General features: G+C 37.8%; 1 protein-coding gene across 2 annotated transcripts; it reads left to right on the top strand.

Moving 5' to 3' along the window:
• The first annotated feature begins 8,110 nt into the window (after positions 1-8,110).
• On the top strand, positions 8,111-14,892 carry fgf17 (fibroblast growth factor 17). 2 transcript variants are annotated; one of them, XM_034306400.2, is made up of 5 exons: positions 8,111-8,715; positions 8,843-8,879; positions 9,603-9,780; positions 11,397-11,503; positions 14,310-14,892. In XM_034306400.2, exons 1-5 carry the CDS (start codon positions 8,684-8,686, stop codon positions 14,598-14,600), a joined length of 645 nt encoding a protein of 214 aa, XP_034162291.1. In that variant the 5' UTR covers positions 8,111-8,683; the 3' UTR covers positions 14,601-14,892. The 2 variants fall into 2 exon arrangements, with proteins under 2 accessions (XP_034162291.1, XP_034162293.1); XM_034306402.2 differs by having other exon boundaries at positions 9,636-9,780.
• The last annotated feature ends 4,287 nt before the right edge of the window (positions 14,893-19,179 follow it).

Raw genomic sequence — 19,179 nt, forward strand, 5'->3', positions numbered from 1 at the left:
CAGAGTGTCTCTGAGCTCAGACTCTGTGGAGGTGTTAATGTGTGAGAAATGCAGAGAGATGTTTCATGGGCTAATTTTATCAGAGGGAATTTCCAGCTATTGGTCAGCTAGAGCAGTATGTTGTTGGACAAGATGTGAAAATAGTACTGAAAAAAGAAATGTAGTTCTGGACCTCAAGAGATGTACCTGTTCAAATAATTAAAAATATTCACATAGAAGCAGTTATTTAGAGAGAATAAAACAGAGTAGAAATAAAACCATTCCTACAGTGACACGACTCATATACGACTCATACGACATACAAATTACGCACACTACGTATCAAATCACACATTATCTAGCTAAAAACTTGTTTAGCTAGCTGCCTCCCAACTGTAATGAATGTATTGCTAAAATTTTTAGGTGTTCATGATAATATTGTGCATATTGAATATGTAAGGAGTAAATCATGATGGGACGTGGTGTTAAGTGCTGACGCTGGAGTCTCCTTCCATAAATGCTAAAGAAATGCTTACAGAAAACTTCACCATATCAACAATTACACATGCCTTTTAATCTGTTTATATGGAATGTCCTCTGTACATGTCCATGTGTAAGTTCTACATGTACTACATAAACAATATCATATTAGAACACGCACGTTAATAATAACCTGGATTTGCATCTGCATCTTTGTTAGAGCTGCTGTTATAGAAAATTAATCAACATCTTCTGACCAATTAGAATCAAGAATTCAACTGATCTATGGTATAAAGTGAGGTTAAGGCCCCAAGATGGGCAAACTGATCTGCTGATACATATTATATTTGTCCGAAGCTATAACACAGTGCTGTAGGACTTCATTCATCATTACATATCAATCACACAAAAGAGTATAAGTCTCGATTATCACACAGACATCCTCGAAACACTTCATCTCAGACCCCCAACCCAGATTCAGTCTGCAGTCTCTCATCTAGCAACAGTAAAAACAGCCAGAACCGGGGGCAGGGACAGGTCTCAGCTAGCGTGTCCACAATCACTGAAACATCTGTGTTATTTTTAAGGAGCAAAATGTCAGCGTGCAGCGAATAGTCTCGAGGAACGTGTGTGTTTTCATGTGTGTGTGCGTGTGTATGTGTGTGTGGCTGGACCTGAGAGGTCAGGTCAAAGCCATAATGCTGGTGCAGGATGAGCGTCTAATGCTGCCCAGATCAAACCCCACATTGAGCAGAATGTGCTCTTGGAGACTAACTGATGCTTGGCTTCAAATCATGTTGATTAAAATAAATAAAATTTAAAAAATCTTAATTTTTCAGGTATTAGAAAGGGGCTCGTGTTGAAAACAGTGCGAGTACAATTTTAATCGAACATGGCTGAGAAAAAAGAAGAAGAATCTTAAAAATGTGACCTCTAAATCGCAGCTTTCGGAAAAATAGTCATTTATTAGAGATTGGTTCTGCTCCAGGAGAGGAGTGACCGATGTGTCCCAGTGGAGACGTAAGTCCATTCTATTAGACGGCTCAGTGATTTCATGGCCTCAATGAGGATTCATGGATTCATCAGCCTTCGCATGCATTTAATCACACTCGCTTCATATTTAGACACACACTAAATTAGTGCACAGCTCAGTAATATACTGCTACAATTGTAAGTCATTTTGGATAAAAGTATCAGTCAAATGAGTAGATGTAAAGGACTATATTTTTATTTTAGTTTAATTTACAATATATTACTGGAAACATATTAATATACTGTAAAAAGTATAGTAATTACCTTACTTATTGTACATTTACTGTACTTTACTGGCAACCAGTAAATTACTATAAGTTCTGTAGTAATCTTTTTACAGCGTATATGCGGTTGAATGTCACCTTCAGCTGTCCAGTGTTTCATTTAACATCAGTTTAGGTCATGTGTTCAGCTGATTTAGTATAAAAGTACACCTCTAATCAAGAGGAGAACGCTTATTAGCTGCATATCAATTTTTATATAAAATTCTCACAATTTCCACACCTGGAACTTTTAATTTTACATTTTAAATTAACAAAAAACACCCCTCCAAGTACGTGCATATCAGTTGTTGACATCATTCTGTAATCTGTGAATAATAGTTCATATATCTGAGGTTCTGAGGTTACACGACTGTATTTGGCAGTTCAATCAAGAAAGCATTCTTCAGTTGCTTAGAACCCTAAAACCCCAAATTTGTCATTAAGAAACGGTTCAAGGTTGAACTTCTTTGGAAAGCCAAGACCATTAACCACCCAGAGAACCTTTGGAGAACTATTTTTGCAATGCTATTATTAACTAATAGAGAACATGGACAATAAATTGGCTTGTTGTATGAGTTCATTTCAGTTAGGGTTCTATGGTTTGTCCCTTTGGGGAATCCTTAAGGATTTTGTATAGAAGCCTACAACTGGGGGTTTCCTTCTTTAGGAAGCTAACTATCCAGAGAACCATTGGCAAGTGCTTTAAAGTTCCCTCCAAAAACTCTTTGCCTCACTAATTTCTTAAAGAGTCGTTTCACAAAACTAGTCTTTCACTAAACTGTAGCTATTCTCTGAAACACAAAATTCCCTCCAAGATCACACCAGGACCAGGACCATCCATAATCATTTGATTTTTACTAATATAGTGTAGTTTTACTACATATATAACATATGTATTAGGCCAGTCACTATGTTAAATTGTCATCTTAGCATTGCCATTACATTATCCTGCTTTATGATGACAATATCCATTATGAGTCTTCCTTAAAGCACAAGATGAATACCAGAGCACCTAGCTAACAACTCTTTCAATTAAATTAATTAAAATTAAGCAAAATATTACAAACACAGGTTGACGATACTAAATCAAAGACATCACAGGGTTTGGATTGAGACGTGTCCTCTCTTATTCTCCCTAGGTGTTGTTGGGGGTGAAGGGCTAGGCCTCATTAGGGATCAAGGGGGTGGGGGAACTAGTTCAAATTTATTGCCTGTGTCAGCTGTGTCAAATTTGGCAAGCTCAAATGGTCAGCTTGCAAATGGCTGGGGTAAAACTAAGGGTCAGCAGCAGACCCTGTAATAATTAGCCATTTTCCAGTGTGATTTCTTTATTAGTGGAAATCACACCATTAATGCACTTAAATCTGTATCGATTCTTACCCAGGTACGTTCCATCGAAGATCAGACCCAATTTGACAGCACTGTACATTCAAGAGGACACCCAATGAGCTAGTAAGGACAAAAAACTAGCATGGTGATGAGAACAGTCTCTTAATTCCTCCTTTTTTTCCCCACCCTCTCTGTTGCACACATCCTCAAAGTTCATTTTTTTCCACGAACAGCGGACCACCCACTTTTTCAAGGCCTTGTCTCTATTTTTGTGGGGTCAGAAAAGAGTAGCCAGTTGTTCTTTATGCCAGTTGTATTTTACGATGTGGTTTAAGCTGTTAGACCACCAATCGACCTTTCACTTGCTTTACTGGGATGCGGCCACAGATAGCTAGCTATCAGGTAATGGCTAGAACGTTAACCCCAGAAAAACGTTAACCCCAAAAAAACCACTAGGAACATGGCTAAGACAAAAATTTCAAGGTTCAACTAATGTAATTCTACTCCTGTACATTATGTTTTCATCACTGACTAAAGATTTCAACCCATTGCTGGGTTGAAAATGTGACAATAAGATGACATTAAGTAGAGTAAAAGATAGCAACAAAAGATAGAGCAAAAGATAGCTTATATATAGCAAGATATAAGCAAAATATTATGAATTGTTGCTTGTGTGTATGTGAATAGGTTGTATTGTGTTGAGAGAGAAGATGAGAAGAATGCAGGTGGACACATCCACAATCTCCTGGGTCACTGACTACCTGTTGGACAGACCCCAGGCTGTGCGGCTGGGAACCTGCCTGTATGAGCACCTGCTGAGCAGCACTGGAGCACCACAGGGAACCGTGCTCTCCCCCTTCCTCTTCACCCTGTACACCGCAGACTTTCAGTACAGGTCGGATTTCTGCCATCTTCAGAAATTATCTGACGACTCTCTGGTGGTCAGGTGCATCAGGAATGGAGAGGAAGAGGAGTACAGGGACCTGGTCAACAGTGTTGTGGGAAGAATCATCTGCTCCTCAAGACCAAGGAGATGGTAGTGGACTACAGGAGGAAGGGGACCAGAACCAGCCCCCATCATTACCATCATGGGTCAGGACATTGAACTGGTTGACACCTACAGATACCTTGGTGTCCATCTCGACAACAAGCGGGACTGGCATGTCAACTCAGAGGCTGTGTACAGGAAAGGGATGAGCAGACTCTACTTTCTGAGGAAGCTCAGCAAGATGTTAGAGATCTTCTACCAGTCTGTGGTAGCCAGTGCAGTATTCTTTGCAGCAGAACGCTGGGGAAGTGGCATCAGAGCTGGAGATGCAAAAAAACTCAACAAACAAGCAGGCTCGCTCGGTCTTGGGCTGCTCTTTGGACTGTTTTGAGGTGGTGGAAAAGAGGACACTCAATAAACTCACAGCCATTCTGGACAATAACCAGCATCCCCTCCATGACCTACTGGTTAAACAGTGGAGCTCCTTTAGTAGAAGACTCATTCAGCCCCGCTGTAGAAAGGATCGGAACAGGAGGTCGTTTGCACCAACAGCGATCACATTATACAACAGCTCATCACTGTGCTGGGATATTTTGCATTGAGCCAATCTTAGGATAAGCTCATTGGATGAAGGTTGAACTTGAATAGTTGAACTACTACCATCCACTATTCATATCCATATGCACTGCCACTTTACTTCCATACATTTTTCTGTTTTCACACTGTTTACAATGTTTACACTCACTGCACTACCACATCACACTCTTATATATATACCTAATGAATATATATATATATATATATATATATATATATATATATATATATATATATATATATATATTCTTATTTTGTTTCATTTATAATGTTAAATTACTTTTAGTATACTTCTAGCTCTCTGTGCTGCTGTAATTGGTGAATTTCCCTCTAGGATGAATAAAGTGATCTATCTATCTATCTATCTATCTATCTGAGACATGGCTGCTAACTTTGTTAACTAGCACGAATGATGGAATCCAATCCAATCTGCAAAATATGCGACACTGTACATTGTTAGTAAGGTGTGGATATTTAGGTTCATCCTGGTACGGCAGGTTATATTTTATAGCTAGCATGTTTATCATCAGAAAGTGGATACAGCTGATGGAAGTGTATGCTTCAAGCATTCAAACATATCCTCACATGTCTACACATTGAAGATCAAACACAAATCCATGTCTTCATGTTACATGTCATCTTTTTTGGAACTTCTCAGAGTTTTAAAGTGTAAAGAGAGAGATGCTCAATGGGTGTATTCTGGGCCAGAGCTAATCTGCTGTTGTTGCTAGGTGCTCGTTGGGTTATTTCCATCATGGAGTTAACACCAGTAAAACTAGCCAAGACGCAAATAAATAAGATCGGGTTGCAGGGTCTTAGATCTCTCCGCCACTTTGTAAATGAAGTGAGGGCTGGGGGGTGGAGAAAGGGGTAGACGAGTAGAACCCCTCACCTCTCTCTTCTACTCAGCCACTTCCAAAAGCACACAGCCGCCACCCTTGGCATCCTGCTGGGTCTGAGAGGAATCCAGAGGTAGCGCTAAAGCTCTCTGTCTTTTACACATCCTCAGCTGTGGGATGCAGGCCAGCGTCGAATGTCTCGTTCTGTCCTCTCTATGTTGCTTTAGGAGGGTGTGGCTGCTTTAAAGCACAGGTACTTATCACATAAGAACGGCTCAGGAAGCACCATAATGAACCATGAAGACTGACTCAGACTGAGGTTCTCTCAGGATTGGGCTGGAGATGATTTGCATTAAAAATTCACATTTTGTGGCAAGAGGACCCTGTTTGTCCCTACTTCAGATATGTGGTTTGATATTGCAGACTTGTTTTTTAATACCATAAATCAAACAGCGGGAATCTGAGTTTTTTGTAACCCGCAGAGTTTTCTCACGTGTTTTTAACACATCTGATGGTTCACACCCATGACACGTCAGTCTGGGTTGTTTATCAAGCATTGATCTGTCCTCCTCAACCAAATACAAACTGATGGGTGGAGAACATGCCAATGACCAGCCCAACACAAATGACGCGCTAACAACCGTGCAAAGAGAAAATCAGCTAAAACGCAGTGATTAACTGAGTTTCGTATCTCATCAAATGAGCGAATTAACATCTTAACCTTAATTATACCTATATATTTGGCCATTTATGTACTAACAATCTAATATTGCTAATATCTAATAATATCTCTCTAAATCACAAATGCAAACATTCTAGTTTGGTCCAAATTTCTTTTTTTTAATATTTTAAGGCAACACAATCAAACAGGGATGGGAAATCCTTTGAAGGGCCAAGTGGCATTCCCATTTCCATACACTTTAGCAAGATAGCACTAATTGCTGGGAGGCATCTACTAAGTATGCGTCGGAAAGTGAGCATCCTGTTAGCCATGTAGCGTGAGGCCCTGATGTTGATTCCAGCATAAACTAACAAAAGCCAGCTGGACGCCAATGATTAAAAGGCCCCATTGTTTCCTTATTAGGGGCTGCCACGTTAGCAAAAGGTGTGAGCCATGGGCCCTAACAAACATCATCTGCCCCGCCCCTTCTTGAAGGAAAAAGCCTCAAAAGCTTTAAATACAGTGGACGACGATGATGACCTGAATGCATCACAGCTGATTTGAAACGACAGACTTTAATCATCCATTAGATCGGATCGAAAATTAGAGCCCAGGGCGAAACTGACAGTTTCCAGTCATATCAGAGGCCACGGTTTTATCTATAAGCTGTTTCCCTTTTGTGTATATAAACTGTACTGCTTTACTTAAGGCTAATATGTTCTTATATGAGATATTTTTTATCTGACAGATCATAGTTACGTAGTCAAGCATCACTGTCTGAGAAGAAATAGTTACTTTGTACTTTAGCAGTTTTATTATGACTCATTTAACTGATTTGATTCTTTGATTCTGATTTGATTCTTTGAATCAAACTAGACAAGTTGATTAAAAGTTGATTTAACACTCAGCGTCAGTCAACCACAGCAATATATGATATATAGTGTAGTTATAGAAGACATTACTCAAATATAACCTCTTAAGACATGATCAGAACAGACATAAATATAAATTTGTGTTGGCAAAAAAAGTCAGCTGAATGTGAAGTGTCGCAGAAACGCAAAGGGGAAATCAGCTTCCGAAAGCAGTTAATACAGTTAATCTGCACTGAATTCATCAAGGTTAACTTTAACTCTGTAAATTCACAAACAATGTAAGATGGTGATCCGATTGCTTTATGAAAAACAAACAAACAATAAAACTAGCACTCACACCAGACTTTTTCTTTTTTACTAGCTAGCTAACATTAGCACTGCTTTCCCTCCAAAATCACATCACACCAGGAAAGCCCATATCCTGTATTCAGCCCATTTTAAAAAAATAACATAATGGAAGTGCAGATGAACCACTGTTGTTCTAATGAATTATAACATATAAATTATAATGTAATTATAATTTATATAACTTATAATACTTATAACGTAATTATAATTAACTATTATAACTTGTTATAATTATTATTGAGTTATATAAACACAGTTACAGTCTAAATCAATTAAAAAATTATAAATGTCAACATGAATCTGCAATTTGAATAAACCTAGTCAGAATAGTCCAGTTGTTTTTTTTTTCTTCTGCCCAACTGCATGATGGGATACAGCTTACAGGTTTTATAGTCCTGTGTATCATGTTATGGCACTGTTTTGTATCATGTGGAAAGTTTAAGAATAAAACGCTCAAAATTATATGATGATACATGTTTTAATAATGGGCCTATATATATATATATATATGATTTTTTTAAAATTAGTAATCAGCAATTATGATTTGCAGTTAAGTTTCTTTTATATTTTTTTTTTTACACTAGAAGGATTCACTGATAACTTTTACCTAAAAAAATCTAAAGATATATACTGTATAGATAGATAGATAGATAGATAGATAGATAGATAGATTAATTAGTAATCTATAGATTTATAGTTTTATTTATTTTTTTATTTAATATAACACTAGAAGGCTTCTCTGTCTGGGAGAAAGGGAGGTTGCAGAACCCCTGATTTGGATGCAGTGTAACTTACAACTTGGGGTTGGTGTGTGTGGCGCGTTAAGGGGCGTGGTTTTAAACACCATTGGTCTGCGGTCACTTCAGTCTGGAGACCGGTGTGGATGTCTGTCATTTCGGTGCAGTGAGTGACCGGAGACGCGCCGCGCGCTTTAAGAACCGGAGCACGAGCCTGCACACCGGCGCAGCACAGCCGCGGCACTATGAGCGCGTGCCGCCAACACAGTTAACTAACAAACACCAATAACACACACACACACACACACACACACGGCCTACAGCATACGATGGAACCGCACCGCTGTCTACGGATGTGCTCTTCTGACTTCGGCTCGGGATTCGGATTTATTGATTCGGGTTTACTCTCTTTCTGAGGACACTGTATTTATTATTTATTATTTATTATTAGCTGCTGGATTTGAATCTGATCATTTAAAGCACGAGCCGCTGGATTACTACTACTGTTTTTTTTTTTTTTTTAATATATATTATTTTTGGGGAAATAATCTCAAGAAGATGTATGGAATTAACCAGCGCTGTTTTTACTTGTAAGTACAAAAAATAATAATAATAATAATAATAAATTCTCATATTTGAGCAGATTGTAAAAGATGGTAAAGTTTGATTGTAAAGTTGTTGCTAAGTTTTAAAGTTTTACCTTTTCCATTTTTGCAGATCTTTTCACTTCTTCGTGGTCTGGTGCCATGCACAGGTAAATAATCCACTTCTCTAGATATTCTATACAAATGAGTAAATATAGAATTTATCCATGTGCACTTCATTATGCAGTCTAAATGAATGCAATATTATTCCTGAGATTCCTAAAAGTTATCCTTGAACACCACTGATATAGTGTATATAGTGTATATAGTGTATGTATTATAGGGTTATAATTTATTATAGTTTTCTGGAGAGATTAATTTACATGCATTTATAGCAAACATAACTGTAAGTCTGTTTAGCATCCAATCCCATTTCTACAATGTTTATTCTCTCACTCTGTCAGTATTATAAGGTCACTGATGCATTATAAAATCTGCTGTTTTTTATTTTTGCATGAGCTCATATTAGCATTGCATTGCTCTTTAGAGAGTAAACACGCACAGTGTCAATGCTGTTAGGCATCTAACATCATGCAAGCCTATTTCTCACATATTTAGACTATGCACGCATGTTGTAAGCTTCCTATGGTTTTACTTTATTTGTGAAATCCTCAGTGTTAAGTTAGCCTACATGTCATAAAAATATCTATTTAATTTAAAACTAAAAAATCTGCAAACGTTATTTGAGCACGAGGCGTTTTAGCAGTTTATTTGTTTGTTTGTTTGTTTATTTATTTATGCATTTACCGTGTAAGTCAGTGCTGTGTAGGCCCAGAGAACGAGAGCCAGGGAGAAACGTGTGATCTTATGTTTTCCCTTTACGTGAAAAAAAGGGGGAGAATGAGCCTTCTCCTGATTTTAAGCAGCACGTGAGGGAGCAGGGCGCGCAGACGGACGAGCTCAGCCGGCGGCAGGTGCGCGTGTACCAGCTCTACAGCCGCACCAGCGGGCGCCACGTGCAGATCCAGGGCAAGCGCGTGAGCGCCACCGCGGAGGACGGCAACACTTTCGGTGAGTGTAAAGGGATTTCGGGTCAGGTTTCGGTGGAAGAGCCTAAAGAAGAGCATAAACAGCTTTGATTAGTTCACTAGAGCAAAGAGCGCGCGCATAAAGACCGACAAATATTCCGCTAATTGCTCGCCTTTGTACCGTGAGCAGCGCTTTAAACATCAAAGCAGCGAGGAGCCGAGCGCACGCGCACGAGCACGCGCACAGGGACGCTCAATATATCGCGTTGTTGCTATTGTGATATTGTCGATATTATTGTACCATCTACAAAATCTGCAAATAATCATTCTGACCAATCTGCCAATGCAATTTTTTTTTTACAACACGTCTCAATAACAATATGTACAGTCTTTAGAAAAGTTCCAGAAAAGGTTCCTATAAAAGAAAATAACTTTTTTAAAATCTTCCTTAAAGCACTCTGAAAAACGTTTCTCAGAGCGAATAAAGGTTTTTAACTTCCTTGAAGAATGCTCTTTTATCTTCTTTACAGAACTCTGAGAAAGGTTCCTTCCCTAAAGGACACTCAGAAAGGTTCATAAGGACCACTCCGACAGGTTCTTTAGAGCAAATAACCTTTTAGCTCCCTTAAAGGACACTCTAAAAGGTTCCTAAGGACTCCAGAAAGTTTCTTGGAGCATGTAACCTTCTTAACTTCCATATAAAAGGCTCCATAGGGGCGAATAAACCTTTTTGGCCTCCTTAAAGGACACTCAAAAAGGTTCCTTGGAGTAAATAACTTGTTCACCTTTCCTAAAGAACCCTCAAAAAGGTTCTATAGACCAAATAACCCTTTTCAGCTTCTTTAAAGAACACCCAGAATGGTTCAGTGGGGCAAATAAACCTTTTAGCCTGCTTAAAGGATGCTCAAAATGGTTGTGTAGGATGAATAAACATTTTAACTTCCCTTAAGAACACTTTAAAGGGTTCTCTAGAGCGTATTATGTTTTCAGCTTCCTTAAAGAATCTCAAAAAGGTTCCTTAAGGGTTCCTTGGATGTGTAAGGTTCCTAGCTTGCTTGAAGGACTCGGCCTGTCTGAAAGAGAAATCTTAAAAGATTCTACATAAAACTGACAGCAGTTCAAAACTTTTAAGGACCTTTTAAGGTGCTAGATAGCACATAGATAGCTTTTTTTTTATCATAATAGTAAACTTTTTTATGGATTGTTCCATTTTTTTATTGGTACCACAAAGAACACAAAATTCACATTATGTTGAAGGTCTTCACAAACCTAATACAAACACTAAATATTTTCTTTAAAATAACTTTTTATGGTCCTGGAGAACCCCCTGTCATGCACACTGTAGTGTTTTTCCTACTCTAACACACTAGAGCCAACTAATCAGCTAAATAACACATCTGCATGAGTTGATGTTGAAGTCGAAGGGGTTCTCCAGGACCAGGCGTGTGCTTTAAAGAACCTTTTCTGGCACCTTTACGATTTTAATTTCAATGTAGTTAAAGTAATAAAGCATTTTGTTCATAATGTTAGATTCAAAACTGCTCTCAGGATTCCGTTTGTTCTAACAGTCCAACAACGTTATTGTTTTTCACAGTTCTTCAAATGTCACAGCACTAACAGTGTGTGTGTGTGTGTGTGTGTGTGTGTTCTGTGTTGCAGCCAGGCTGTATGTGGAGACGGACACATTCGGCAGTCGGGTTCGGATCAAAGGAGCCGAGAGTGGTCGATATCTCTGTATGAACCGACGAGGAAAGCTGGTGGGCAAGGTACACATTAACATCATAACAGCATGGTTCTCATGACTTACCTCAACTCACACACTGTGTTCACCTACGCTCTTACAAACGGTGTTCTTTAAGGGGTTTATTGGGATGTTAAGGGTCCTTAGCTTCGTAAAAATCCTTAAAGAGCCCTTCACAAACCCACAAACGGTGCACCAAGAACTAAGAAGCTTTAGCTAAATGTTAAACAGGTTCTAGGTGTTTAGAAGAACATAATGACCAATTATTTGAAGTTTGAAGAAAATAATTTGAAGGCATTTCCCATTAGGACACACATGCTTAGTATAAAGGGTTCTTCAATGGTTCTTTAATGGTTCTTCAATGGAGGGTTCTAAGCTTCTGAAAAGGATTATACTTGGAAAAGTTTCTGATAGAGAAACAGGTACATGCTTGGAAAAAAAGGTTCCTCAAAATTCTTTGAATAATTAGGGGTTCTAAACTTCCTAATGCAGGTTCTACTTGGAACCTTTCTGATTGGAAGCACTTTCTATGAATATATATATAGAATCTTTAAGAGTTCCTGAAGATTTCTATATTTTAAGTAATATTAAGTATTAAGATTTCTATATTTCTTAAGAGTGTGCAGACACCCTTAAAGATTTAAAGAATTGATTTTCTTTTAGAAATGTTTACGCTTAGAAGAAAAGGTTCCTCAAGGATGGTTAGGGGTTCTAAGCTACCTAAAGGTGGTTCTATTTGGAACCGACAGAAAAGCATTTAGTAGGACTCTATCCCCAGCCAAAGAACCCATGTTCAGCACTATGGACTTTTCCAGAGGAGAACCACAGAGGAAGTTCCATACTGTTGACGTTGTTGGAATTTGATGTTATATGAACAGTGTGATTGGTGTTATTGTCTTATTTCTACACAAGATTACAATCTAAAGGGTTCTTCAATGTTTCTTGAATGGTTGGCTATGCCAGTCTAGTAGCTTAAAAACACACTCTCAGAAAAACAAGCTCCATATAGGACCTAAAATGGTTCTTTTTTCCCTTATGAACATTTTTCTTAGAACATTTAGAATTTTTAAGGATTCATGGTCGTCCGTCTGTAGTTCTGAGGTCCCTCAGAAGTTCTATGTAGGACATTTCTGTCAGATTGTGTTCTAAGTTTTAGGAGACTAAGTAACCTTAATGACCTAATGAACCTTTGAAGAACCCAACATGAACCACATACTGTACATACCCAGTTCATATATACACTCTCAGGAGAAAAAAAAAAAAAAGGATCTTCCAGAATTTGTTCATTAGATAAATAAGGGTTCTTAGATCCCTAAAAGGGTTCTGCTTCAAACCCTTTCTGATAGGGAAACATTCTGTTGTAGATGTTGTAGAGGTTCTTGTACTCAAGAACCCATAAGTGTAAAAAATTGTCTAAGGGTACATATATTCAGGGATCTTACAATAGTTCAGGGTCTTTAGATTCTTAACCTGGTGTTCCCTCTGTTGCAGGATTCTACTCAAAACTGTAAGAGTTCCCATTAGACTAATAGATAGAACCTTCTTATTAAGAGTGTAGTGGTACCGGTGATTATATTATGCTTATTAAAAAAAAAAAAAATCCAAACAGAACACTTTTAGAAGCCTAAGAACACGTGAAGAACCCTTTTTAAGAATGTAGCAAGTACCAAGACAGTTTGACTAAAAGCCTGACAGGTTCTAGATATTAAGTAGAAAATAATGACCAATAATTTGGTGTTTGTGCTGCACATTAACCCTTGAGGGTACCAAGCGAGTGACCAGGAAAGGTACAGTTTAATACTTTTTCTGAGAGTGTACTTTATTATAGGGATCTCCCAGAGTTCTCCCAGATGGATGGTGAAGAACCTTTTAGGGTTCTAGTTTTAACCGATTTATCTGCAGATGGAAAAAATATCAAATTTAGTTGCTTGTTTTCTTTCCTTCTTTTTTTTTTTTTTTGATTGGATCAAAATAATATCATTTGAATATACAATAAAAAATGGTTATAGAAGAGCTGATGTTTGAGTCGTCTTTGTCGTGGCCTTAAACAGGAAATAGTGCCACCTGCTGTCGGGGTCAAGAACCATGCTAAAGGGTTACTCTGGGTTTTTTTTATGAATGTGAATTGCTCCCTAAGTGAAATCGTTCAATGTTAATATACAGTATCTATCACAATACACAAATCTACACTCTTAGTCTTAAAAGGTGTTCTTTAAAGGATTCTTGCATGATTCCTTGGATAATTAAGGGTTCTTACCTAACTAAAAACCTTTCACAAAAATGTACCAAGTACCAAGAGCCTTTACCTATTTTGGAGTTTGTGGGCCACCACACACGTATCCAGTTAATATATACACTCTTAGAAAACAAAGGGTTCTTCAGTGGTTCTTTGTGGGTTTGTTTGGGTTTTTTTAAGCTTCCAGGTTCCACTTCTATTAGGAACACTTTGTTGTAGGGGTCTACACAAACCTTATAGAGTTGTATATTTTTTAAGAATGTGTCCTTATTTTTCATTGAAAAGTTTACACAATAGCGAAATAACAAACCCTAAAATCTTCTAAATTTAAGAATGAGTGTTTAAGGATTTAGGTTTTTAAGAGTTAAAGTTTTTAATCATCCTAAAATGGTTATAGTTTGGAACCCTTTCTAATATGGAAACACACAGTTGTAGGAGTCTACATAGGGTAAGAGAAGTAACTGATAAACCTATAAAAGTTTCAATTTAAAGTGTTGTCAAACAGCATGATGTCAGGTGACTCATTGCTTCCCATTAGTTTAATATGAAATAAACATTGTGTGCTATAATATCACCTATCGCTGTTTTCCCGTAGGCCAGCGGCAGAGGCAGGGACTGCATCTTCACCGAGATCGTCCTGGAGAACAACTACACCGCCTTCCAGAACGCCAAGTATGACGGCTGGTACGTAGCCTTCACTAGGAAAGGGAGACCCATCAAAGCCTCCAAAACCAGGGAGAACCAGAGGGAAGTCCACTTCATCAAGCGGCTCCACAAAGGCCCCCTTCCCTTCCCCAACTCGGACCGACCTAAACACTTCGAGTTCATCAGCTTCCCTCCGATGCGGCGAGCCAAGCGTAACAGGAAATCACACACAGCTTCCTAACGCTGGGTGCCACAGACCTACAGGACTGATTTTTTTTATAACAAGACAGAAGAGGAAGCTATATTTTTTATATTTTCATAGTTAATGGACATAAAAATGCAAAAAAAAAAAAAAAAAAAAAGAAAGATGACTCGTTATAAGGGGGTGACTTGTACATATGGTAAGATAATGGGAGATGATGTATATATTTAATAAGCTCAGAATGTTTGTGTGAGTTGTGTGAGCGCTTTGTGAAGAGATGCAGGAGACACTGAATTATGGCATATTCAGTAATAAATGAGATTATAAAATATACGGAGTGACCATCCGTTTTTATAGCTCTCATTGAGGACTACAGACTTTACCAGTGATGGCTGGTCGAGATATTAGATGGGAGGACTAAAGTCTAATATCGATCAATAACTCGACAACAAAACTATCACGGCTGAGCAACGCATTACATCACCAATGGCACAATTACCCATATGTTCACATTAGCAAGCAAAAAGAACAGCTAATCATTCATTTTCTAAACAATTACAAAATACAGAGCTGCGATTTCAGTGACAGCGGCAAGCTAAGCCAAACAATTTGCTTGAATGATTCCTCTGACCAATTCTATGGCACTTGTGTTTCAACATTTCTTCAGTTCCAGACTCACAACTTTAGTTCCTAGCTGCAATTAGTTCTTGTTTACTGTGTGACACACAAAAAAGGAAGAAAAATTTCAACCGTGGTTTCATCTTATCCTGTCATATGCGACCTCTATTTAAATGTGAATAGGGACACACTGATTACTGCATTCTTTAATTATATAACAAACAACAACAGTAGTGGTCACTACAAGAGACAAATTACAAGCGATATGAATGACTTGTAGCTTGCTAGGGTGAAAGTAGGGTTAGCAAAGTGCTTGGAATTGTAGCCAAGATGGCCGCTGAGTTGACAGACTTTACTAGAAGTTTTAATGCCTAATTACCTAATTTGCACAGAATTGAAAAAAAAAAAATCTCTATTCAAATGCTTGTTGTTGTACATTTGCTTGTCACTGTTAATGAAATCACGTCTCCATGTTATGTTCCTTGCAGCCGCGAATTTCTATTCAGGACGGCATCCTCAACACCGAGTTCAGCATATGACATGGTCACAAAGTAGCACCTCTCTAATTTTAAATGAAATTACAGTAGCATTTTCTTGAAATCAAACAATATACAGACACATTTTGAGAAAGTAAATGCATCATGAACTTTAAAGATCATTCATATCACATTAACTGGCTAGGTTGTTGCTAACCACACAACAGGACAGGCTTTCATGTAGACGTCCATTTAACCACTTTGTAGCTTGAATGCACCACTTCTAAGTTATACAAGACCAGGCTCTTATCTGTTTGAAAGGTGAAACAGATGGACAAGATGACGGTTATGCATATATATGAAATGACTCTGTGTATATTCCAGGGCTAGGTGGAATGAAGGTGAAATTACATTATTAGATTATATTGAAAGGGAGTCTTCAGAGAAATTAAAAGAAAAAGGCAGGTGCCCAAGCACCTAGAGCCTCTACAACCCACCCTGCATGTGTTTCATCATCAGTGATAATAACATTTCAGTCGCAACATCTAAACCATGAGCTGTTATGCTTTCACTGGGATTATCAGCAAAGCAGCTGCATGACGCATATAGTCAGTGCTTAAGTCTGATAATCCGATATAAAGGCCAGTATAATTTAATGTAAACTTCTGCCTAGTGTTGAATCTGGCACAGAAATCAGACATCAGCTGTATGATGGATCAGCTCTAATGAATTAATAATGTCAAGACATATGAAGGGTAAATATTTCACACTATTTTTATCGCTCAGAGAGCGCCTTTGCAGGACAAACTATTTGTCACTGTGAGGATTTATATAATATATATATATATATATATATATGAGGAGGCAGGACAATATATGCTCTTGCTCCCTCATGCATTCATTTAAAAAAATCCACATTTTTTAATATTTATTTTTGTTCATTTGCATGCTTTTTTTCCCCCCTTCTTTTTGAATTGTTCATGCATGCAGGCAACATGCATCAAGAATATCAAGAAGTAAAATTGGGTAAAAAGCATTACTGCTGGAAAATACTTGTGGCTTTAGGATTTCCTATAACAGCACACCCTGAAGTTTTTTTATTCCTCTTATACCACACCAATTTGCCAATGGGTACAATTTTTAATGAAAGAACGACATGCGGTAATTTTTTACCGTTTATATTTACATTTAATATTGTAGAACACCACATCCATATAGATAACATAACTGAAATTCCTCAGACAGCACTGCTGAAATGTTGCCCAATGGTAAATCCTGGACTGTACCACTGGGCTGTGTAGAAGAGGAGGATGAAGACTGCTATGATTCTGGACAGCCACAAGATGACGCCATGCACACACACACAAACAAAAACACACACACTGTGTGTGTGTGATGGGCCACGCCTCAGTAAAATGGCAGCCTGCTGTTTTTGGAACTGGCATTCACTGAATTAAAAATAGTTTTAATGCTCTTGGAGAGATTTCAGAGAATTTGCAGAGTTTGTAAAATGCAGCCTGCTGCCTGATGATAAATACTAATTATGATGCTGAAAGTATATACAGTTTAGTGCAAAATTCTGCATCCCCCATGAATTCTAGGTGAACAAAAAGGTTAAATATACCTCCATTTTACAATTTATCTACTAAAAAATTTAACACCAGGATGTTAAAAATGAAATGTGAATGTATCCTACACCATAGACTATATATATATATATATATATATATATATATATATATATATATATATATATATATATATATATATATATATATATATATGGCATCCTCATTATTTTATTTTTTTAATACGTTTGTTCTGTTCATCTTTTCCATGAGTTATACCAGCACATCTTGCAGATCTTTATCTTGTGGTTATTGTTATCCCTGTCATTTTTCTCTTATTCAGCTATATCTATGGCTAACCAGTTTGTGCTGTGAGCATGTGTTAAGCAACATGTATAAGAGAAAGTGCATTGTTTTAACAATACTTCCTGTTTGAGCACATTCATTACTGATGCCACAGTATGCTCAAGTTACCTTGTTCTATAAGTTGCTTGATTTATTCCAGATTTAAATTATCATCAGGATTATAAGAATTACCAGCATTGTTAGTGATGAACCCAGTTACCGTCATTCACATACAACATGAGCAAACAATGACGCAATGTTTCACCAAGCCACGCATTTGCATTGTAAATGGTCTTAAGGATTGTTTTCCTCCTGGAAAGGATCCTGATATAGGTCTCCTGAGAACCAGTAGGTTTTTTGCTGTTCACTAGCTAGACAGATAGCCAACTAATACTAATATTAATACCAATACAAATACTCAGTTCAATTGTCACAAAGCAGCTTTACAGAAATCAGGATGTAGATTTAGATTCCAGATGAACAAGCCAGAGACAACAGTAGCGAGACAACATGAGGAAGAGAAACCCTTAGAGAGACCAGACTCAAAAGGGAACTCATCCTCTTCTGGGTGATGGATAGTGCAATTAGAACTCATCATAGTACACAGGTGTAGAAAAAGACAAACAGTGCTGTGTGTGTTGTATATTGTGAATAAGACTCCTGGGATGAGCAACAGGACAGTCTTTATGATTACAGGAGCAGTTCTTGGCTGTAATACTGATTACATAAAGAAAATATTAATACCAATATTTATATTAAAGATTCAAACGTTAACATTTTCTCAACTCATTGACCTCCTAGTGGTTTCATTCTTCCTGATGTTCCCTCCCGTGGATTGCAGTACAGGAGCAGGGTGGAGGAGAGCGAGTCCAGTCCCATTAATATCAGAAGCAGCCTCCTGCCGCTGACTCCCTGGGGAGAGACCAGGCACGCATGACAAAGTGCTTGGAATACTAATGTCACTCTGCATCTCAAGCGCTCCTTCTCAACAGTGGGCAATTTGAAATACAAGAAAAGAAATTTCATGGTGGGGATGGTAGGGGCGAAACAACAGAGTGGTTGAAACTGTAGCTATTTCAAGACTTTTTTTTTTTTTGCATAACTAGCAAGATTTTCCAAAAACATCATCAAATTACCTCAAAATGACCATTTCACAGGGTGAATTAAACTAATTATATGCTGACAGGCATCAAAATGCTGTCATGCAGAAACAAAAACTCAAAACTCTCTTCCGAGGGTGAATGAAGCTAATTTTAAAGGTAATGCTGCCACGCAGAAACAGAAAAACCTCAAAACCAGTCTAGATAGTTAGCTAGTTAGCCATCCAGCCTACCTAATGTGAAATAGTATGATTAAATATCAAGACAATTGCCAAAACAGTAAAGTCAAATTTACCATTTTACTCACTCTGGAAATCTTTTACTGTTTAATGCTGGATATCATACATGGGTATGTGTGTGTGTGTGTTTTTTAAAACTAGTTTTCATCAAATATTATTGAAAATAAACACTGTATGTAAAAATCTGTGACATAAATGAATCTGAAAGGGAATGGAAATGAGAGATGGCATTTACATTCGAGGGGGATGATGTTGATCCCTTGACCCCCTGT

The sequence above is a fragment of the Pangasianodon hypophthalmus genome, chromosome 8, assembly GCF_027358585.1.
Source record: "Pangasianodon hypophthalmus isolate fPanHyp1 chromosome 8, fPanHyp1.pri, whole genome shotgun sequence".
Lineage (NCBI taxonomy): Eukaryota > Metazoa > Chordata > Actinopteri > Siluriformes > Pangasiidae > Pangasianodon > Pangasianodon hypophthalmus.

What these genes read in the sequence shown, in the direction of transcription:
- fgf17 (XM_034306400.2), top strand. Translation starts at nt 8,684, where the DNA reads ATGTATGGAATTAACCAGCGCTGTTTTTACTT. An exon ending in TGGTCTGGTGCCATGCACAG is followed by an intron (nt 8,880 to 9,602) that starts GTAAATAATCCA and finishes CGTGAAAAAAAG; the next exon opens with GGGGAGAATGAGCCTTCTCC. An exon ending in GAGGAAAGCTGGTGGGCAAG is followed by an intron (nt 11,504 to 14,309) that starts GTACACATTAAC and finishes GTTTTCCCGTAG; the next exon opens with GCCAGCGGCAGAGGCAGGGA.